Source organism: Ceratosolen solmsi, unplaced genomic scaffold (genome assembly GCF_000503995.2).
Source record: "Ceratosolen solmsi marchali unplaced genomic scaffold, CerSol_1.0 scaffold30, whole genome shotgun sequence".
Classification (NCBI taxonomy): Eukaryota; Metazoa; Arthropoda; class Insecta; order Hymenoptera; family Agaonidae; genus Ceratosolen; species Ceratosolen solmsi.
Window position 1 is genome coordinate 8,471,289 of NW_011948421.1, and position 24,973 is coordinate 8,496,261.

The window sequence follows — 24,973 nt, forward strand, 5'->3', positions numbered from 1 at the left end:
TCTATTTAAAAATTATCTAATATACTTGAAAAAATTAATTTAAGTAAAATTGTTAATATTTAACTCTTTATAAAAAACGTTAATAAAATATATATATTAAAAATAAATGTTAGTAATATTAATAATCAAATTAAACAAAATTTTTATTTAAGAATTACATAATCTCTGAGCAATTCTTCATTTATTTATCACATTTTGTTCTTATTAATTTTTAAAAATATTTTACTAGTCACTTATTCAATTAAATGGAACTTTATTTTCTTTGTATTCTAGGTATTTAAATTAAATATTGTGATAATTTAGTTTATTATTCTTTATTAATTCAGTAATTTGTTTAATAATTTAATTTATTAACATTTTCAATATCAATAATATAAATAAGAAACATAAATTTATATATATTATTGTAAAAATGTTCATTATATTTAATAATGTGAATTTAATTATTGTATATAAAATTCAATGTTATTTCTGGATACCACTGACATTTGTTTAAAATGTATAGTAAATATGCTCAAACTTAGCGATAAGTTTAGGCATTAATTTTCTAGGCTTTTAGAAGTTTATAAATTTTAATGTAATTATAGGAAATGTATTAATATATAAATAATTCAGACATACGTTGTTACTTTTTATTTATTTATTCAAATTAGGTGCCTACTACTTTCAAGGATTCGAGATCAGTGATAAGCAAACGATACTATACTTTTAAGCTACTTTGATCAACTGTGTTTCTATTGGTTATTAATGTATTATGTAAAATTAACTGCATAAAATTTATAATAAATTAAATTTTATTACTGAACATATATATTTATAATTTTTATTGTAAATTTATCTGTCATTTAGTTCACATTTGTATACAAATAAACACAATGTTAGCGTACACAATCTTTGATAAAAATGAAATGGAAAAATAACGAATAATTATAAATTGTTTGTAAACTTTTTTATAATGCATAAAAATTTATAATTAAATTCTTTAAGTAATTAAATAATAAATGTAAATAATTTACATTTAAGTTCCAATAATCAAAGCAAGGTGTATAAGGCGAGAAATCATATATATATATATATATATATATATGAAAAAAAACTATAAATCTTGTGTATAAAATGATTAATAAAACATATTTCTTTTAATATGAAGGTCTGTTATTATTTTGATAGTATAATAGTAGTAAAATAAAAGAACATATTACTGAACAAGGTTGTATTATTGAAGTAAATCAATAAACTGTCACCATTCTTGAAGGATTAATGCATGATACGTTTATCTTAACAACATATTCAAAGTCTCTACATTAATTTGACAAGAGTTTAAACATTTATATTTAAAAACGATATTGATTTAAATGTACTGATTACATTAATATAAACTAATTTATACAAAAAATTTATAGGTTTGTACGCTTAATAGATTTATTATAAAAGTAAGCAGATAAATAAATTACATTATCAAAGTTACAAAGTACATTTTTCATTAATAATAAAATATTACGATGTAGTTTTATTCAAATAAAAAATCAAACGTATAACAGTGATTAAAAAAATTCCTTATTTTGTTTCGAGGCGTGTGTCTATAGGATCTTTAATATACTATTTGTAACTCATTTGTAATGGTCGATGGGTTTTATATATTGCGATTCTTAATTGATTTTCATTATTAAATAGTAATCATTTTTGTTTCATATATAATTAAAATAATTTATATTAATTTTGTTCTAATGTAAATTTATGAATACAATTAATGGCATTGTTCAATTATATTCTTAATTATAATAATGATAACAATTTTAAGATTGTATTTTGAAAATTTTTAACATTAAATGACCAGAACGCTATGTAGAAAAAATCAACAAGCTATATAATTTTTAACCAATTTTGTAATTCAATAATTATTTGTATGATGAATTAGTAATTATTTTATTTGTTGTATCTTCTTCCCAATGTATATATGGTTTTAAATTATAATTCATAACTAAAGGTATATATAATCCAGTTCATGCGTGTCTAGCGTTTTTGTGTTATATTTGATTTATTTAGATTCATATTAAAAAATTTATGGACTATCTTCATGTAGGATTCACAAATCTATACAACTGTTACCTTATTAGATGCATACCCAAAGTATGTATATATTATGTTGTTTGTAAGCTTGTGTGTATTGTCTAATGTTAAAACTTTATTAAATATACATCAAATTTTAATTTTTTCTTCTTTATTTTACTAACTATATCTAGACTTAACAAGATATCAAACCAATAATTTTAACATTAATCAGCAGTAACAATATTTACAATATTTACAACAATGAAGTACTAAATAAGTTTATTGAAAATGTTCGGTTTTTTGTTTACATTAAAAATGTCTTCTAGTTAAATTAGCATTACAAGTTATATACATTTCAGAAATAAGAAATCAAAATTTCATTTAAAATATTTGTACTCTTATAAAAAATATTTTAACTATACTCTGATTCGTGCATTTTAAAGCTGTATCATTTTAATATTATAATTTCTAAGCTTGTTCATTACTCTAATCCAAGAATATAATGTAATTGGAATGTATAAAATAAAATTTCTAGAGCATCTATGATATATATAAACTAATCCATTGGTGATTCTACATTTCACAGATTTTCAATTGTATAATATAATACTTGTTGCTGACACAAATAATGTCTTGATTATAAACATAGTACTATAGAAATAATAAAACAAAAGCTTCCTTAATAAAATAAATTATATTATTTATAGAAACCATGAAGATATATAATGTTTTAAGATACGAGCGCTGATAACATATAGATTAACTATTAACAAGCTTTTGTGTATAATTTATATGAAACATACATAAATTTTTTATTTTTTTAGGCAGTTATGTTATTGCTTATGATATATTTTAAGGACCTTGATGTATAATTTGCTAATAAAATGTAATCTCTAAAATAATTATTTTGTTTTTTTAAAGTTGATAACATCTATGATAAGTTGAAGAAATATATCCACAATCATTCCTCCTTAGAACTATTATTCTAACATACGTATTTTTAATTTAATTTATATATGAGTAATGATATAATTTCTTTACTTCTTTTGACCAAAAATAATAGCTAGAATTTATGTTATAATTTATAAATTTTATTTTATAATTAATTATATTAAATTTTATTTATAATTAAAAATAATTAAAAAATTTTTTTAATATCAGTAAATGAAATCAAAACATTTTATAATTAAATTATATAACAATATAAATATGATACAAATAAATTAACAATAGATATACCAAAAGTTAAATATATATAACAAAATTAAAAATATGCAAGGAAATTAATATAAAAATCATTTTCGACCAACTTAATTTTTTATAACTGCAATACTTCACTTTATTCTTTATTATTCAAATAAATATTAATAAGTATAACTACTAATTTATTGTATAATAGAAATTTATAATTATTTACAATTTTAAAGCACAATTACAAATTATCAGGAAAAATTTGTCTTTCTCCTTCTACTAATAATATTTGTAATGCTTTGAACAGTAAGTATTTACCCAATTCATATTTTTCTCTTTTTTTCCAAGTTGCCACAATTCCATAGTAATCACCACGCTTACAATTTCCTAATTTTTGTGTTCCTAACATCTCTATCATTGCAGCTTCTCTTGTATAAGCTTCCACTGGAATAGTATTTTGGAAAATGTGTAAAACAATGACTCCTTTTCCATCATTCCAAATATCTAAAATTCTTTGAATTTTCATATTTATAAAATTTTGTTGATCATGAGAGACCCACAACTTGAAAGCATCATAAAGATGTGCATATGGTCTAGACTGTTTACCTTTACCTACATAAAAAATAGCTGATAGAAAAATTTCCCATTTTTCTGACAAGGTAAGCTTACTAGCCCTTTGAGGAAAATTATTTGTAATTCGTGGATCAAGTAGGAGATAGTTAAAAGAATTTTTACTATTACCCTCACGCCATTTATGGGATGGGGTAGGGTTAACAAATTCTTGAAAAACTTTTTGTTCAATAGCTTCAAAATCATCTAATTTTTTAATCCACTCTGTAGAAAGTCGTGAAAATTTTAGCATTTTTTTTTCTCTACCCATATTATTTAAATATTTAATATAAGCCTTTGAAATAGAATTTAAATGCATAAAATTTCTTTGTTGGTTTTCCAATTTGTGAAGGTATTTCAAATATAAGTGATAAGTTCTATTTGTTATAGGTCCTGGATTTTCACCAAGATTCTTTAATCTCTCACGTAATGTATTATTGTCTAATAAGTATATATTTTTTTTAAGTAATTCAGATTTGGCAGTGGTACACGAATGGAATGAATTATTCATGCTAGATATACTGAAATATTGTAATATTTAATGTTTATATTTTAACGTTAATTATTTTAGTAATTTATGGAAAGTAAATTAAAGAAAATGTAGAATAACACATCTTTAAAATGTTGGTTTTTAATTAAAACGAAGACTGTAAGGATAAACCGATTTTAATACAGCATATATATATTTTTTTAGATGTTAAATATAAATAAAATTTTATCTTTATATACATTTTAAAATTTATAACAGTAATTTGTATTGCTATTTAATTCCAGCTCAATATATTAAAAGTGAAAGTTCTTACTCAAAGGGTGAGATGCAGAGGCTTCTTTCAAGTAAAACAAGATCTTTTTCAGGATCTTTATATTTATATTCTGTTTCCATACTGAAAGACGTTCCTAAATCAAAATGTTTATGAGATGAATATTTATTTCTATAAGAGATTTTATTAGCTTCTGACAATAATGATCTAATATTTATATTCTCTTTATTTTCTATATACTTATTTTTGTTATAACTGTCAAATTTAGCTTCTGAAAAACTATTCTTTGATTTTAATAATGGAAAGTTTTTTAAATATTGTAAGCTATCAGAAGATTCTTTAGGATTATCAAAATTTTGAAAATTTTGTTTTTCTATAACTTTTTCAGTCATTGATTCTATATGTGAAAAAGAATAAAAAATCGTTTGATTTAAATCTACATCCTTTTCTTCTTTATTGAGTCTTAAATTGGAGTTTGATGTAATGTTAGAATCAATAATTTCAATCCCAGATCTTACTTGAGACCATGATAATAGTTTAGGTAACTTATTTCGGAAAGTAAAAAAGTATTTATTTCTCTTTTTAAATATTTCAGAATCAAATATATTTAAAGTATTCTCTTTGTACAAATTGTCTTCATTATTGATATACATACATTTATTTAAATCTGTCATTTTACTTTCAATTTCTTGTATGTTTTTATTATTCTCAAGAATTAAAGGAGTTGATGCTGTAGGTTCACTGAACATACAATCTAGATGGTTTACATTCTTAGGCTTTTTAGCAGTAGCAATTTTCCTTGAAAAATCATGTTTGTGTTTGATAGAAATAATTAATTTAGATATTTTTTCATTCCAATTAGTTTTATTTGAGTTGTATATATTTGACTCATACCTGTTTAAGCTTGACAGTAGATGAATTGGTGTGTGCTTATTACAAATATTACAAATGTTAGAAGTACTACATCTAATTTTGTTTGACATAATTGCAGCTGACGATTTTGGTTGAATTTTCGGCGACTTTTTTTGATAAATTGAACTTTTTAATGTTTTCTTTTTATCATATAAACAACTACTTATTGCTAAATTTGGTGATTTGCTTATTATTGGTTCATGAAACCATTTATTCATATAAGATATATGTTTATGATTTTTAAAATATGGTAGATGGTTATGCTGCAATATTATTTTTAATGTATGATTTTGTTTATTAGTAGTATGTTTTTTATAGAATTTTAAATGTTCACATTTTTTTGATCTATTAAAAGACTTTGTAATTTGTTTTCTTTTTGACAATTTTGTGTTATACTTAACCAAATAATGATTTTTATCATTTTTCAATTCTGTATCATTTCTATGTACTTTGCTTCTATTTGATGAATTTGATAATTGAAAATTAATTTCATTTACTGAATACTTTTCATCCTCTGCATTCTTTCTACTAAAATCAAAATTATTTTCCTTTCTAGCACTAATATGCATATGTTTAGTCCTATTCATTATAGCTCTTTTTCTTTGATATTTCCTAATAGTAATACAATCAGTGCTTAATAAGATTGTATCTGCTGCATCATTTTCTGATATACAGCCTTTTAAATTAATTTTAGAATGTTCACAATTATTACTAAATGAAGAAGAGATATTATAAGAACTATCAAATAATTGCTTATCCTGCATAAGGTATTCCCCTAATATATCACCATTATTAATTATAATCTTATCTGAAAAATAATTAAACTACTTTTACTATTACTTAGCCAATTATTAATTAAAATATTAGTTACTCTTTATAAATTATTAAATTACAATTATAAAAATTATAAATTATTAAAAGTGGAATCAGAATAGTTGTAGTTCATATTTTAATTTACAAGAAATTGTATAAATATATACCATATATTTATAGCACATATATATTTTTTAAATTACCCTTATAAATTACCCTTATAAATAATTACCCTTTTAAATAATCCTTATCAACTGTAACTTAATATTTACTATATTTTTCAGTTTACCTAATTTTAGATTGAATTTTCGTTGTTCACCTTTATTATTTTTATTGATACAGTATTTATTTAGTATAGATACAACCTCATAATGTTCTTCTTGAAATGCATAATGAAATGGAGAACAGTTATCTGAATCAAGAGCATGTGGATCACCCCCATTGGATAATAAAAGCTCAAGAATTTTAGCTCTTCCCCATGCTGCAGCTATATGAACTGGTGTCATAGCATCAGCAGATCTAGATCATTAATAAACATCAATTGTTAATTATTTATAAATTTGTCTATGTTAAAAATATTGTTATATTATTAGTTTATAAATTATTTATACATATTATACATTGATAAGCTATGATTAAAATTAATAATTAAAATATGATAAATATTTCTAAATATCTGTTTAAAAAATATTTTTTAACATAAAATATAAATATTTCCATGAACATGTAAATTATAATTAAATATTACAAAACATTTATATTTAATTATAATTTAAACATTTTTTAATGTCGTAAAAATTTTTCAAAAAAGGTAAAACATAAATTTTTTATAAATAAAAATTTATAGTAATTACAAGTCATAAAATAATTGAATTTAATTAAATTTTATTTAATTAAACTTATTTTAGTTTAAAATATATTTATAATTGTCAATCAGACAGTGTTATATTTTTTATACTGCAATCATTTAAATTTAATTCAATATAAATATTTATATTAATACAAGCTTTTGATTGATTGATTTATTTATTAATTAATAATACATACTTAACATTTGGATCTCCTCCATATTGTAAAAACAATTTAGTTGCATCTTCAGCAAAAACTTCAGAGTCATTACCTATAACTAGATGAAATGGAGTAATGCCATTCAATGGCATAAAGACATTTGGATTTGCTTTTTTATTTTTCAAAAGAATCGTCACTTGTCTGTAAGATAGAGAATGAATCTAATATAAATTTATATCATATTAATATATTTATAAACTAAGAAATAAAACTTACTTTATATCGTTATCTTCAAGTCCATCACATAGAGAAGATGCTAAATGTAAGTCTCCTTTGTCTTTTAATGTCAAAAATAATGAAGAGCTCATTTTTTTCTACCTTTAAATAACTGTAGGGCTTTTTTAACTTCTAATATATGAAGTTTTTCCAAATAATTTTATATATTCATTGATTTAGATAATTAAGTTCATTTGATTAACATCAATGGAACATTTTTCAAACGCACATAAACAATCAATATTTAATTATGTTTACTACCCACTATTCATTAGTTCATTTTTCATATCTTCCATAAGAGAGCTCAGCAATGTCGACAGTTTTTTGGATTCTATACGTTGATAAGTTGTAACGATTGGCTGTTGTATGTATCCTATTTCAAATTTTGTTTCACAAAAAATTAAGTAGAGAATCTGAATCAAAATGAGAACTACTATTATATGAACTCAGAATAATTTTTACTAGTACATATAATTGAATATTTTTGAAATGATATTAACAATGAATATATAAAATAATCATAAAATATAAATTAATAGAATAACTCTTGGTAATTCTATATTATTTATTACATTTGCATACGTATTACTAATAAAAAATTCAACCTGAATATTCATAAAAATTTGGTCACAAAATCATTCCATTTAAAACTATTACTTTTTTATTTAATATACAGGAATATATAAATTTAAATCTTTATTAAATTAGTTTATAATAAATTAGAATTTTTAATTTTATAAAGATATCTTTTCAATTTTAAATAAAAATTTTCTCGTAAAACAAAATTCGTAATTGAAATTTCGTAATTATTGTAGAAAAATTCTTTTGTTATGAAAAGTCTGACGCTTTACAACAAAATTCTTTGTGTGAATTCTAAATTATAAAGAAATTTCTAAAATTAAGAATAATATAATGTGAAACAATTCAGTTATGATTAAATTTGTAATGTATTATGCAATTATTTAATTCTTAAACTAATTTGATTAAATATTAATTTAATTATAATCTGTTATTAGTCATGAACTAGAAAAAAATAAAGATTCAGAAAATATGTTGCTTTCAAGAAATAATAATTTAAGAGTTTTTAAATTATTCACGATTAATTTTTAATAAACGTGTATCTTTAAATATACGCTAATACATGTATAAGTTAGAAAAGCACTTTCGTAGCAAATAATATCCATATTCGATTATGTATAATTTTTTAACTTTGAGCATACTGAATGATGATCTTATTAATATACTACACTCTCCGGTACATAATCTTCTGCACTGGTTACTCTTTTTCCAATTATGGGTTAGCATTAAGGAAGGGATAACAAATTTAGTCCCTTGTTTGCTTTTTTGTACCATTATTGAAGTATGTAAAATATTTAAAATTTGAACACTGTTTCACTTTTACCTTAAAGTTGATGGACTTTTTTCATTTTCTGTGTTATACAGCAGTTGCATGTACCTTTTCCTTCAGAAGCTCCATGCTCGTGTTGTTTTTAGTCCAAGTTTTAACTTTATGTCGATTTTTCATGAATTTTTTATCATTACGTGTTTTGATACCGTAGTAAAACAAGTATATTAAATGATTCCACTAATTATAATTAACTTATTAAAATTAAAAGAAATTTTGTCTCCCATGCTTGTACGTTATAATACAAATGTTTCCTTTCCATTTTATAGTCATATTTATTTAATAAATTTCTCCTCACTCCGAAGTAAGTACAGAATTAAGTTCGTGATGTAATAATATGAAGTGTAGCATGCATTGTTGCTGGTTCTACTTTAGCATGTTCTTTTAACATCAATTATTTAATAAAAACTGAATATTATAAGTAATTAAACACAAATAAAATTTTTTTTTTTATATATACACAAATGTCTTGCATAATTTACAATTAATATCTACTAGTTATTATATTATTGATAGTTAAATTCGACAGATATTTAAATTGAAATTAAATTATGACCTGTAATTTGTTTATAATTTCTGGGCCATACAAGATTACAATAATAATATGCATTTGATATTTGTCGTAAAAATATGTTTATATTCCGAGTGTTGCTTTTCTTGTAACATTTTTCGTCTTATAATCGCATATGTTAATAAATATATGAGTAAGTATAAGTAAATGTGTTTAAATATAGTGGTCTTAATATGTATATTATCTGGCTTTCATCGAAATTCATAACTGTTGTGTTAAATTTACTGTTATATTTTATTCTGTGTGAAAATATTTCTTTTATATATATAAATATTTAGCATAATTCTTATATACAGATCTTTTTGTCATGAAGTCTGGGCTTGCAAAAACAAATGCTTTTTGTGGGCAAGCTTTTTATTTCTTAAATACCTAAAGTTATCAATATTCCCACTTCTATTTCATATTTTAAATCGCAGCTTATTTAAAATAAGTCTAATCGGTGCGATGTTAATGACATAACCATAGTGCTAACATACTGCCATTAAAATAGTTTTTTAACATTTGAATAAAAATTAAAATTAGCTTACCAATCATTTTTTAATATGTATACATTCTTTCTCATATAATTTTATTTTATAAATTTATAAATCCTGTTAATCAAATTAGTATTCTGAAAAATGACTTTGCAAAATGACTAGAAATTTAATACTTTTGTTAATTGTGGATTTATAAAAAGTTAAATTGACTTGAATTAAAAGTTATTTTATCAATTTTTTGTTCAATAATATCTTAAATATTGGGATTTCTTAATGGATAAAGTTGTTTTACAGATGTTGTACACAAGACATATATTATACAGGTAACTTTAGTGAATGAGACTGCAAACGAAATTAAAGATTTTTTGCTTTCAATATTGAAAAGATGTAATTTTCACTAAATACGGAATGAGTTATTATGGAATAATATATATTATATATTTACAATTACTTTGACTTCCAACTTTTTTGTGATATGTGGGAAATAGCTTTTTTTATTTATTTTTGTTTCAATGTTTTTGAAATTATGTCCGAGTTTTTATTCAAAACTTTGTTTAAATAATAAAAATAGGAAACATCACAATCTTTTACGAATATTATAATAATATCTTTAATTGGTAATTTGTATTACATAAAAATTTCTATTAAATTAAATTTTTAATTAATGTAAAATTTTAAAACTTGAACAAAATATTTAGCAGTAAAATAGAATTAAAAAAATTCGAAAAGTGAGAGAAGAATATAGTAATGCAAATTTATTACCAGAATAAAAAAGAAAGAACATTCGAATTAGAAATCGGAATGAAGTTATTTGAATTATAAATTAAGATATTCAGATTTGTTTTTTCGGCTTAGAAAACTAGGAGCAAGGCCAAACGTTTTGATAGTTCAAAACATTTCTTACATTAATCAGAGTATTAAAAAAATCTATATACTACAATAAAATTAATGAAATGTTAAAAATTCAGAAAAATTATTATGTAATTAAATGTATTCTTACCTTAATTTATAAAAAACTAGATTTTTAGAATTATCTATACTATTTTAACTCTGTATTGTTTGAGCGGAACATCTTATCTTTGAACAAGGTTTCGTAAAAATAATAAGTTATAATCGACGAGGTTAATTAGTTATATTTATACATTTATGATTATTATTGATTTGGTACATTTCGACAAAATAAATAAATGTTTTAAAAAAACGTATTCAAGTGGAAGAGATAGATAGATAGTAATTGTATATAGAAGGCACAGAAAAAAGAATAAATGTATTTCATTACAAAAGATTTAATAATTTTAAAAATTTCAATGGTTAATATATCTAAATGTACATAAAAATATTAAAAATAATCGTATTATAAAAACAAAATGTTTATAAAATTGTAAACAAATACAATATTAAAAAATGTACATTAAATTAACTTGAAACTACCAATCGATACAAATACTCAGCACTATTGAATGAAGTTAACAAATTGAGTTTCATGAACTAGATAGAATAGTATTCAAATTCAATAACCAAAACTACTTTTTTATGCATGCTTTGTAATTTAAATTAAAAAAATTTATTCTCATTTTAATATATTTTTTAACTGTTTTTCGACATAATAAGTACGATATCCCATAGCTAATTTTATATAAAAAATATAATAAGACACCCTCATTTAATAATACTAACCAGTTATATATTTTATAATTATATTATTAACCTCCGAATAATTTGATTTTTTAATAATTTTATTAAATATAACTACAATTTGATATAAAAATATAATAAAAAAATCAAATAACAATGTGTTTTTAAAAAATGTATGAGATCAATATAATTTTAATTTTTGTAAAGCTTAGCCATCTTTTCGTATTTTTCTCCTAAAATTTTGTTTCACTATAATATATATCACAATATTAAATTGTCTATATTCTATTGACATTAAATTTATATAAAAAATAATCTTGATATGTAAAAAAGGCAAAAGAATGAAATATGAAATTATTTAAAATTAAGTTTAATGTTTTATTTAATTTTTTCATTTATAATAATTTTCCAGAATTCTAAGATATTTAAGTTACATATTTGAGAATCTCCGATAAAATTAAAAGAAATTGTGCGAAAATAAAAGAAAAAGATTTTGATTAAAAAATGTTTTACTCGCTTATATGAATTTACAACTTAATTCTTATCTATTCATTTGAAAGTACTTATTAAAAAAAATAATCGTAACAGCCGAGATAAAGTATGGACAAATTTAGCTGCTTAACTTCAGCTAATTTGTAGAAACTATGAACTATAAATGATCCTTAAATATTATTCTTCAGCTATTGCAAGCAAAGTATCGCAATCTATTTTCTCACATAAACATTAGGTTACGCATTAGCAATACGGTTGCACATCTGAAATTGTAACATATATTAATGTTTATCTTGTTCAAATCCTTAATAACACTTGGAAGCGGGAAGTTAGTGTTATTTTAACCAGTAAAAAAAGAGAAAAAATCAAACAAATATTCTGTTTATAACGGAAGGAAGCGCGATATTGCCAATAAGACTGAATATATCTTTAATAATTGATTCAGATACCTAGATAATAAAAAATATAAGCAACGTTGTCACATATTAACTTAATAAAAGTGATAATTGTGCTAAAATCTTACAATGAATGTCAAAGAATATGAAGCAGAGTTTTTAAGTATTAGATACATATTAATATTATGCTACGTATATAATAGTTATTGAAGACCCTTTAGTAATTAAAACTTAATTTTCTTTATTATACAAATTATTTTTAATTACTTTTGATAATAAAATACAGAATAATTACAAATAAAAATAATTTATAACAATATTATATATAAAAGGCATACATTTTTTTATTAAAAGTACGTACAAAAATAATACATACATCTTTTCGTTATTGCATTGAATTGGATGGATATTAATCGCAATAGTGGATCATTCATGAATACATCATTATATTCATATATTTATAGAATATAATTTTAAACTTACATAACTTAACAATGAAATGTACCTCATACATTTATGGATTTAAAAATTCTATATAATTGTTTTTAACTACGTAACATAATTGATTACCTAATTAATTTAATTAATATAACTGATGACATCTTAATTTAAATATATTGTTGTATGATATATTCTCATAAAATTTTTGAATATATATGATAATGTACTTCATTACTTAAAAAAATTAGATTTAATGAATTTGCAGAAATTTTTTACATTGTTCATTATATATCCTTTTTAAAACATGTCATAAATTAATTTATTGGATAAAGTCAATTCACGTATTTCTTGGCTAAACATGATATGGGCATAAAGTATATATTCATGCACTAAATTTATATATTTATTAGCAAGAAGTGCATGCAAATTATGATATTCTAATTTATTCATAGTTATGTACGTAAATATTAAATACATTACAAAAAATATGTTTATCCATAAGCGTACTTAAAAAGATTTATGTATAGCAAATTTTCGTGGCTTTATGATAGATATGAAATTTTAAAACTAAAAATGAATGTAGTATTAATACTAATAATGGTATTTGGATTAGTAAGATCTTAAAATTACAGTTTAGTCTTTTGTAACATATAAATATTATTAAGTTTACTTTACTTTCAATAGATAAATGAGATGATTTGAACAAATTTTAATTACTTTTCATTAGTACATACATATATATACCATTAAAAAGAATGAACTGAATTTATTTTAGTTAAAAATAAATTATTTATTTATATAATACAAGTTTTTTATTCGATTCGATTTTATTAAAAATTTTGTTTTTTATTTAAGATAAAATAATATTATAGCCGTTATGAATAATGATTGTTTTTATCATTCCGCATATATATAATGCATTAACACAAATACATTTTAAATTAATTTTTTAATAAATTTTTTTATGTATCCATAATTTTTTCATATATAATAGATATTTATTTAAATTGTAAATCTTGCTATCAAATATAATAATTTAGACTGATTAAATACTATGGACTTATTGAGAACTATATTTTAACTGAGATTAAGTTTTAACTAAGTAATAACAAAATACAATTGCTATTAGACATATACGCGCGATTAGGGATAAACAATACTCACTAAACTTAAATTAAAAAGAACTCAACCGATCATCCAATGAATACATTAAGTCTTTATTTGCAATATACGCATACATGCATACGTATCAATTTCAAAATATCTATATGTTTGCATCCACGCCCATGCGCATGCATACATAGATATGTGCGTGTACATAAATACATCATACAAACACACATATACACACACATACATATATATTACGATTTCTTTAACAAAATTAGATTTTCATACTATTCACATATTACATCATTTATACTCATAAATCATCATGATTGTTGAGTATTGTTATTGTTCGTAGTTTCAATGACATTCTTCTTGTATTTAAACTAATATATCAATCATTAATATAATATAATTATGTTGTATTTCAAAGGTTATTTACGATTACAGTATTATTTAAGTACGATAATGATTTTTTTGTACTAAATAGGCAGACCTTACATGTGAATGCCTTCAAAACTGAAGAATTAGTCATTATTTTTTGTTTGTAATTAATTCAAAATAAAATGTAAATAATAAATTAAGAAACTAAATACTTTTTAATGAAAATAAATCTCATTATAGAAGAGAAAATTACATAAAATCTATTATAAAAATCAGAAATATATTTATATTTGTTTCAAATATTATGTTTATAGTTACTATTATAATTAAAATTTAAACAAATATAAAATGCATAAAATAGAGTAAAAATTTTTTAATTATATAACAATAATTTATTTAAAGTTACTTTAAATATTTAATAATTCATGCTCAATATTAGATGCATAAATATACATAAATGCTATAAAATAAATAGATTTGAGATCAATTATTAATTTATCCATTTAAAGTATATTTCTGATAAAAAGAGATCAATAATTAGATGAAAAATTCTTTTATTTATTTCTATTTTCTTTTGAAGGTTAAATAAAAAATGTCAAAACTGTAGATGCCACAGTATTGAACGCTCAATTCGTTAAATGTATTTGACTTTAATTCATTGTTTCAGCCTATAATTTGATCTTTTTCATCATAAATTAAGCACAATAAAAAAGTGTACTTTATTACAATAATTAATGTCTTACATAGACATAGACAAAGACATAGAATGTCTTGACAAACGTCTGTACAAACAAATGTAAACTGTAAAAACAATGTACTTTGTAAAGCAAAAAATAATAAACAAATGAAAAATGGAAAAGCTATTATATCTATGTTACCATGGTAACTCATTGAACGAATGAATCTTTTATTATGATTCGAGTCTCTATATTAAAAAGATTCATAATAATTATTACTTCTGCACTATTACAAATATTTCAAGTCTAAAAGTATATTATGAGAATTATTTACATTTTATATAATTTAAACTACTTGCACACAATTTTTCCCAATCAATTTTAATTGAAGAGTTGGCTGCTAAAATATATTTATATATATGTCATATCGCATTTCATTTCATCAATTGATCACACACAATTTTTGTATATATTTCAAATGATTAATTAGTTTTCGTCATTACTTATAATAAGCATTTCTTTATCTAATATTGTTTGAAAGTTCAATAGTTAATTATTCTCTTAAAAGTATAATATAATAATTATCTAAACAAATAATAACTATAGTTTAAAATATATCAATTACTTTTTATAATTATATGAGTCTGATAATAAACTTTAAAATGATATATAAAAAGTAGCGTAAAACGTGCATTGACAGAAAAAATATTAAGCTAATAAAACTTAATATTAAATCTCAAACAATAAGAAATTTGTAGTTAATTTACTTTAGATTTGGAGACACACTTTAGATAGCTTTGTTCGATTGAATATGGTGAAACAAAATATAATTTACATATTTTTATTTTTTATACGTTCTAGATTTATTGGTTGCAAATATTTTATGTTTCATTTGTTTAATACAAATAATTGCTTGTTTAAAATGAAACTTCAAATTTGTTTTGATATACTACGTTTATCAATTATTAATACATTATAATTTGGAAATAACATTTTTTATTACTTTTTAAATTTAATTGAAAATTCTAATAGTTACATTTGAAAATATAATTTAATTAAAGTTTTAGTTGACTTGTACATGAGTACAAATTCTGTATTTATAAATTTAAATTATATAAAAATTAACACTCAATCTAGTAATTTAGGTTATTGTTAACAAACTAATATAAATTTAAAAATTATAAAAAATACAATTTTGTTGTAAAATTAATATAAATATAAATCATTGAATTTGAGCATGAGTTTTAGATGAAAATATAGATCGAAAAAACTAATTACGTTACTAGCCGTAGTTTACAAATTTATAAAAAAGATATATACCCAACTACTTATATGTTGTTGGAAATAAAATCAAGTAATCATATTAGATTTATTGGTATATTAAAATTATAACAAATTTTAATTCCTTTATTTAAATTTTGATGTAACAAATATTTAAAATATTTTTAACAAATATTACCTATTATAAAGTTTCTATTTATGTTTTTAAATATACATACAAATTTGTGATTTGATTTATCAAAAAATATCATCTCAGATGCTTGCTTCCGCAATCGTCGCATACATACCTAAATCACAGATTATGCTATTGTTTAGTTAATTTAAGATGAATAGTAAATTAAAATACAAAGTATATATAGATATAAAAAAGTCGTCACATATTTAAAATCTAATCTGCTAAAATTAATAGAAATATTAAAAGCCAATAAACCTAAAGCGTGCTTTATGTAAAATTAGAGTATTTTGCAGGAATTGATAAGATAGCGATTAAGCTTCTTAAAATTTTAACGACATGGGTGAAAATGCAAAATATTTATAATAAAATGAAAAAAATATAAAAAAATGTTTTACATAAGGAGTAGTCGTTATCCTATTTTACGACTTTTTTCATAATTTGTTCATACATATAATTGTAAATACAATGCTCGGCATTTTTCATCGCCCATTTTTAAGAATCGACTAATAAATCGTAGGAACACTGTGCCTATTTGCATTATATTCACTTAATTATTATACCTTCACCTTTCTTAAATTTGTACATAAGTATTTGGACGATTTTTTGTAACACTTTAATTTTAATTAATCTCACAATAAAATATTGATATAAAATCTCATGCACTATAATTTATAGCGTATATTGTATACTTATAATATAACTTTTTATTTGTTGTCTCGTTATCCTTTTGTAATATTGTTTTGTTAGTATTGGATGACAATTGTCTCTTTTCTATAACTGAATGAAAATTGTACAATCATCGTAATCGTAAAGCAGTGTATATAAAATCTATTACGAAATCTATTACGAATAATAATGACAAAAAATATTTGTGTATTACGTGCCTATGTGAAAGGAGTAAAGCAAAAAAGAACTTTCATTATGTCAATTCATGTCATCCAATGCATGTTAAACTATTTTGAGCTTTATGTAAGTTTATTTAATAGACAATAAAGGATTTTTATTCAAACTACAAGAATATCAACTACGTATAAAATAACATATTAAAAATACGTAATTATTTTACTTTTGTACTGAAATCTTGCAGTTTTTCATAGGCTCAAGTCTATTATACTCTAATTAATTTTTTAAATTTTAATAATTTTTAATCTACTTCAACTGTATCCTTAATGAATTTTTATTTTTAATAAATACTTTAATAAATTTTTAAAATTATACAAATATTATATAATTAGTATAAAAAAACTTTTAAAAATGCATACTTTTGTTTTATAAATTGAAGTATATTTAATTTGTAATTATTATAGGTTTGATATTTCATCTATTAATAAATTTTGCTACCAATAAAGAAATATCAGTCAGCCATTTAAAATATTTTATTAGATTTAAATTTTATAATTAATGAACAAATTATATTTAATATCACTTTACTAGTTTTTTTGTATACATGTATATTTACTTAGAATATTTACATTAGGTTTCTAATTTAATTTCTTATTAACAGTTTAATAACATAATGAAAAATTATTTTTCAAGATAAAAAATTTCTTTCTAAAATTTATAAAAAATAAAATAAGTCACTAATTAATTTTAATTTATTTTATGATTATTAACTTAAGCTGCAAAACGTTATTGCAATAAATTTTATTTTAGTTAAGTTTAACTGTCTAAATAAATCACTAAGTAAGCTAATAACATAATTTTGTAAAATGAATTAATACTTTAGTAAATCTATAAAGATTAATCATGACAACTGATATTATAGGATTGAATTTATTCATTTTGAATACAGTTGAATTTTTTCAGTTTTATATAAGCCGATTCTTAATCAAAGAATCATTAAATATAATTAAGATATTGATGCTAAAGCGTATAAAAACTAAACGAAAAAGAAGTGAGATAAATGAAAGCTAGCTGGAGTGATTACGAGTAGCTGGTACAATAGGGGAATTAGTTGCACATATTTGCTGTTGTTGCTGGACGCCAGGAACCTGCAGATCTGTTATAGTAGGACTTGGTGCTCTCCTGGAGCTTGTTGAATTACTATTAGTGCTGTTTGTTGCTCGACTATTGTTACTACCACTAGTATTATTATTGTTACTGCTCTTGCTATTGGCTGTAGCCACCACTGCTTGAGCTGCTGTTGCGACGCTTGGCTTTTGGGTAACATGAGTTTGGTAGTGTTTGGCAAGATGTGCCTTTTGCCGAAAACTTTTTCCACATAACGAACAAGCGAATGGTTTTTCACCGGTATGTGTTCTTATGTGGACATTAACGCTATATTTATCCTTGAAGCCTTTACTGCAAATACTACAGTAATGCAAAGATCGTTCCTTACGTTGCTGAACATTTGCTGGTGAACCAATTATAGCTCCGCTTCCTGACGTAATTTGTGATGAGCTAGTAATGATTGCACTGGAATTGGTAGCACTTGATGTTCCAATAGCCGAGGTGCGATTCACTTTGCGTACATATTTTTTTGGCGATTTAGTCCCTGGTGCTCGATTACCACTGGTATTACCTTGGAGTTGATTACTAGTTGTCGATTGACGCTGATTATTAATTGATTGTGACTGCGTATCTGCATGTCTAGAATCTGTAAAACCATTGATGATAAATTATAATTTTACTGAAAAAAAATTAAGTTAACGAATTGTAGTTGAAATTTATTCAGCTAATTATTATTATTATGATATTATTATTATTAATTTACTTAATTAATCATTAAATAGTTTTATTAAATATTGAATGAATATTATTAGTAATATATAATAATAAAACAAAAAATATTATATATATACACGTTTAAATATTTATTTAAAAAGTTATACTTAATATATTTAATAAAAATTGTAATAAAATATATAACTTTTTGTCCTTAAATTTTATTTGAACAATAATAAATTCCATTATAACATTGAAATATGATCAAGGAAATATTTCATTTTTCTAAAATTGACTTAGCACAAATACTATTATTATAGGATATTAAATAATATATATATAAATATTTTTAACTATTAAAATATAAAATAATTAATTAAATTTATTATATGTACATATAATAAATTTGGTAACATGTTTTGATTATTTGATTACACATTGATTAAAACTGATGAATTTGAATTATATAGACTAGAATAAAACAATTGAAATTTCTAATCAGAACATATAGTGTAGTTGTTCTCTTTAATGAAACAGTCGCCATTAGTGTTTGCTATATGGTTTTATTGAATATCACTGTAAGATTTTGCATTCAATTTATTATAAGTGCTATAAAGTTATACATGCATGTAGAATATATTAATACTCATACTCTGTTTACATGATACACTGTATGTTTTGACTGACTCGAATAATTCAGCTTATTGCATTTGTAAGATAAGTTTAGTTATACTCGGGTAGGTCCAATGCTAAAATTTGAATACGATAGTATTCATAAATCTGAAGAATAATGTTGACTGTGCATCACAAAGATAAGAACAATAATATACATATATAAATATATACGTATAACAATAATATATTTTATTAATTAAACTGCTAGCATATTAAAATTGTACAAATTTCATAATGAAATAAAATATTTTATTATATGTATAAGTATTGAAAAGGGTGTAAATAAATGTGTATAAATAAAAATATAATTGAATATTCAAAGTAAGCAATATTTCATATATATGAATTGATAATATTAACGAATAAGTATATAATTATTATTCATATTTTTTTACAAATGAAGATACCAGGGCTTATATAAAAATATATCTACCAATATTTATTTAACATTCTGTATGTGTTCATGTACAATTCTGCAAGAGATAATAAATAGAAATTTTAAGTAATTAAAAGACAATTTTTAATTGAATTTCCATGTCAAATAATTTGTTTGAATATTATGAACTTTACAAGTATTATAACAAAATTTATATAATTATAACAGAAATTCTTTAATAACAACAACATTTAAATAATTATAAAAGAACATAAGAATTTGAATAACAATTTGAATATAAATAGATTAATCAAATAAAAGTTTATCTATTTATTTTTATTTAATGATTGTAATGGTAATGTTTTAAAATTTTCTGAATAATTATCAGTCTTATGTAAAAATAGAATTGGTTTACTTTTATAGAATTTAATGGTCATTACCTTATCAAATTGTTAGTTCTGACGAATTTTTTTATCCTTTAATTTACAAGAGAAAGAGAGAAGAAAAATACCGTGTTAGAAAAGATACACCAACCTTGATGTACAGCATCCTGTTGGGGAGAAGCGGTCGTCACAACGGTCACTGTGCCTACCTGTGACAAATCTGCAGGAAGTGTTATTGTTCCGAGACTGCCACTAGTTGGATCAAGTGTGTACATGACTGTCGTTGCTGATACATTGCACACTGGTTCCAAATTACAATACGATTCTACAACCTCATTGGCTATATTTTTAAGCTTTTCGTAATTACTAGTTCTATAAGCTGTATCGACATCTAATTGAGAAAGTAATAGGTCATCTGTGCAACCATGCATTTCTTCATCTTGATTTTCTTGTACTCCTACTCGAGATTCTCCCAGCATCCTTACAGTCGATGCACTTGTTAAGGATGTTGATGTTACTGCACCAGAATATAATTTGCCTTGAAGAGCATTTCTCAATAAACTTTCAGCGGCAGATTCTGTAACTGTTACCGCATTTTGCACACTATTTCGATCAGAGAGTTTCCAATCATTATTATTGTCACCCGGCTCTGTTTTTAGTGTCATACCGAAAACCGTTTGATCTTCCGTCGCATATTGTGATGTCATTACACCAGTGAATTTATTCACTGCAGCACCGTTTGCTATAACACATATCGATCGATCATTGTCACGATCAGTGCTAACGACAACATTATCGGTACCTGTAGCTTCTCCACTTGCACTAATATTGACACTGCTTTCCATATTTAAGATTGCGTCTAAATCCAAATGATTTGGTCGCAGTGACCACCCATCGCTCCCCACACCGCCAGTTGGACTTTTACAACATTCTAATCCGTCCATCGAATTAGGTTCACTCTTAAGTACGGTTAGCGTGTATATGGCGCCATCCGTGTTCTGACGATCGTCATTTATGCAATGTTGTTGATGTATTTGAAGTGAGTCACTTAATGGTATGTCCCTGCGTTGTATAAGAAGACCAGGATTTTGATCGTTAGAAGATGATGTTGGCGAAGACCAACAATATTTATTAAGATCTTCAAGAAGTATATTACAAGTTTGTTCCTTACTATCATCCGAAACCCAATAATCACAGTCCTGGGCTGTATGATCTACAGTTATAGGATCATTATTCGTTAGTTGACATTCGTGATTTCTGGTACTACGATGATGATTGTGATGATTGATATGGCCCAGTGATCCAGTAATCGTTGATACTGGTGGAAGAGCTGTAAGGGTATTATTATTAGTTTCTTTAATAAAACCATCGTGAATCCGCGTGTCGCTAAGATAATTTATTGTTGCTCTGTCTGTTCGTTGCAGAAAACTATCGTCATCAACTGTACCATCTGTATTGGTGCAGTGTGGAGGAGGAGATACAACGAAGTCGAAGTAATCCGTCGTTTTTTCATTAGTACTAGTACCTCCTGCCTGGTTCGGCGCAAATGCTTCGGTAAGATCCATTTGCATCAGTATATGTGTATGCACATATACGCAGGTGCATATATATATATATTTATTTATTTATATATTTATTTATTTACTTATTTATTTATATTTATTTATACTTATTTATATGTATAAAATCAAATAAATTTTTAGTTTTTAATTTCTTTTGATTTTTTATTACATTACTATGAAATTCGTTGGAGCGAATTGATATGATTTTCTTATATTATTTTTTTATATGTATTAATTTTAAATCCTTGTAAAGATCTTATATTTTTTAATCTGTAAAAGAAAATAAAAAAGTTATTAGTATCAATATGTAAAATTTATATCAGAACAATATAATATACAATACTATAATGTATTATATTATGATTTTCTATATATGTACATAAAGAAATGAGCTTTATAGTAAGCCTAATAAGTCTTAAATCAACATTTTTGTTATATACGATCAGAATACAATAAAATATACATTCAATTTAGTTTTATATTACTTAGATTTTTAAAATTCCATAATTATGACATTAAACATACAATTAAACATATAATATATAGTTGTATAAAATATACTTTTATACAATGCTAGAAGAACATATTACTCTCACGTAATTTTTAATTACTAATCATATGAAATTATTAGATATACAATAAATGAATTTTATTTAATTTTTTTTCATATATTTTTCTATGAAAACATGAATAAGAAATAAAAAATTATCAATACACAAAGTAGTTTTTCTATAGTTAATGTAAACCCACAAATAAATGCTTAGATATAAAAGAAATTTATCTTTTCTAAGCTTTATGTTAATTCTTCGTTTTAATATCTAAACTGATATTAAATTAAATAGAAATTAAGGAAATTATTTTATTATAATAAATTTAATTTTATTAATAAACAACACAGCAAAAATATTATAAATAGTGCAACTCAATATAAATAATTAAATATGTTTTCACCCGGTTTTATTATAAAATTGAAAATATTTAAACTGATAGTTTTAAATGTAAAACTTCGTATAAAAAATTTTAATAAGTTATATATTCATTTTTCTTATATTATTTAAATATCACGATTAAAAAGTCCCAACAATACAACTTTTCTAAATAATAATATAATACAAATGAATTGCAATCAATTAATAAAATTAGTTCAATTTTCTTCGCTTAAATACTTAATTTATAAGTCAAGTTCATAGACTATAGATGTCTATAGTATCAAGCACTGTAGTACATAAATTATATTACGATATATTATAACAAAAATCAAATATGATGTTTTTATTAATAAATGGAATTATTTTCATTTTATGATAATAAATATTTAAATTTGATTTTAACGAATACACATCCATTGTTTGCAGAGTTAGTTATCATAAATACATAAACTTTAACTATAAAAATATGGTTAAAATATTAATGTTTAATTATTAATATAAAATCATTTTTTTAGAAAGTATGACAATCGAAAAATAATTCTTTCTACACAATAAAATTTAATAAAGATGTATATAATTTTAAGTATTATGATTTTATTCCCACAATGTAGATAGCTGATTAATGTACAAAAATATAATGATGAAGAAAGAAAAACAAATAATCACAGAAGGAACACCAATACCAAAATCACACTTCAAGTTTTAGCAATGTGTTTTTTGTACTGTTATTTTTTTAGTGAGAAGTAAAAAGAAATTTTGTAATAACCAATGAAATTTATTACCATCGCGTCAGCAGAACAAAAATGTATTTATAAAATGTAAATTGGACTTATATAAAAAAAAGGCATTTGAAGATTTAAAATATATATGCCGAAGTTCAGTTTCTAATTGTCTCACTACTTTTTTGTTTTTTTCTATTATATCTGTTCTTTTCTAACGTTACTAAATGATGCGCTTTTCATTACTTATTATAATTATGTACTCTTTCATTGATTATTGTATATGGCAATTTTCTATATTTAACTTAAAGAAATATTTATTTGTTTTTGAATAAATCAATAAATTTTTAAAAAACATGCAACTTTAAAACAAATAACTGCGTATAATATATTAAAAAAATTCACAATTACTAATAAATTATACGATTAAGATTCTTAGAAGTTCATCAAATAATTTTATATAATCGTATTGTTAAAAATGCCGATTATTGTATAATATTAAGTAAAAAATGATAAATGTATTATAATAGTTTAGCAATTATTATATAAACTAGAGGACATATGAATTATCATAAAGATTGATTATTACATAAAAAAATAAAATAATAAAAAAATAAATAAATAAAAAAATAAATAAATAAAAAAATAAATAAATAAAAAAATAAAAAGATTAAGTTCAATACGAAAAATATATTATTACCAAATGTTCATTTAATTAGGTTAACTGAAATTGATATATTCATATAAAAAGTTAAAATAAAAACTCAATATTTAAGATGAACACCTAAACATTTTATTAGAGAAATTTATTAAGTTTTAATTGGATTAAAAAAATAGTGATTTGGGACGATTTTATCAATGAGATCATAATACTGATTTAAAGCCTTAATTCATAACATATGTGAACAAATTTGTAGCACAGAAATGCTCCTGAACTAATTCGTTAGTTACTTTAAGGTGAAATAATTTATAAAATCACATGTAATGTTCTTTTAAACTCTTTC

At 22.5% G+C, this 24,973-nt stretch overlaps 3 protein-coding genes across 3 annotated transcripts; all 3 read right to left on the reverse strand.

The window, feature by feature from the left end:
- Positions 1-3,484: 3,484 nt before the first annotated feature.
- On the reverse strand, positions 3,485-5,141 carry LOC105361713 (ankyrin repeat and LEM domain-containing protein 1-like). The gene is made up of 3 exons (XM_011498964.1): positions 5,132-5,141; positions 4,656-5,010; positions 3,485-4,373 (listed from the first exon to the last, which is right to left on the reverse strand). Exons 1-3 carry the CDS (start codon positions 5,139-5,141, stop codon positions 3,485-3,487), a joined length of 1,254 nt encoding a protein of 417 aa, XP_011497266.1.
- Positions 5,142-6,254: 1,113 nt separating this feature from the next.
- LOC105361557 (ankyrin repeat and LEM domain-containing protein 1-like) lies at positions 6,255-7,854 on the reverse strand. Its single transcript, XM_011498778.1, has 4 exons — positions 7,623-7,854; positions 7,386-7,547; positions 6,704-6,857; positions 6,255-6,333 (listed from the first exon to the last, which is right to left on the reverse strand). The coding sequence occupies exons 1-4, from the start codon at positions 7,712-7,714 to the stop codon at positions 6,322-6,324; spliced, it is 420 nt and encodes a 139-aa protein (XP_011497080.1). The 5' UTR covers positions 7,715-7,854; the 3' UTR covers positions 6,255-6,321.
- A 10,686-nt stretch (positions 7,855-18,540) lies between these two features.
- LOC105361559 (ras-responsive element-binding protein 1) lies at positions 18,541-22,389 on the reverse strand. The gene is made up of 2 exons (XM_011498779.1): positions 20,911-22,389; positions 18,541-19,257 (listed from the first exon to the last, which is right to left on the reverse strand). The coding sequence occupies exons 1-2, from the start codon at positions 22,328-22,330 to the stop codon at positions 18,572-18,574; spliced, it is 2,106 nt and encodes a 701-aa protein (XP_011497081.1). The 5' UTR covers positions 22,331-22,389; the 3' UTR covers positions 18,541-18,571.
- Between the last annotated feature and the right edge of the window lie 2,584 nt (positions 22,390-24,973).

Coding starts and splice junctions, on each gene's coding strand:
- LOC105361713 (XM_011498964.1), bottom strand. Junction 4,374..4,655: donor CTCTGCATCTCACCCTTTGA/GTAAGAACTTTC, acceptor ACAATATTTCAG/TATATCTAGCATGAATAATT.
- LOC105361557 (XM_011498778.1), bottom strand. CDS start 7,714: ATGAGCTCTTCATTATTTTTGACATTAAAAGACAAAGGAGACTTACAT. Junction 7,548..7,622: donor CTTGAAGATAACGATATAAA/GTAAGTTTTATT, acceptor TCTATCTTACAG/ACAAGTGACGATTCTTTTGA. Junction 6,858..7,385: donor GGAGGAGATCCAAATGTTAA/GTATGTATTATT, acceptor TTAATGATCTAG/ATCTGCTGATGCTATGACAC.
- LOC105361559 (XM_011498779.1), bottom strand. CDS start 22,330: ATGCAAATGGATCTTACCGAAGCATTTGCGCCGAACCAGGCAGGAGGT. Junction 19,258..20,910: donor ACAGGATGCTGTACATCAAG/GTTGGTGTATCT, acceptor ATGGTTTTACAG/ATTCTAGACATGCAGATACG.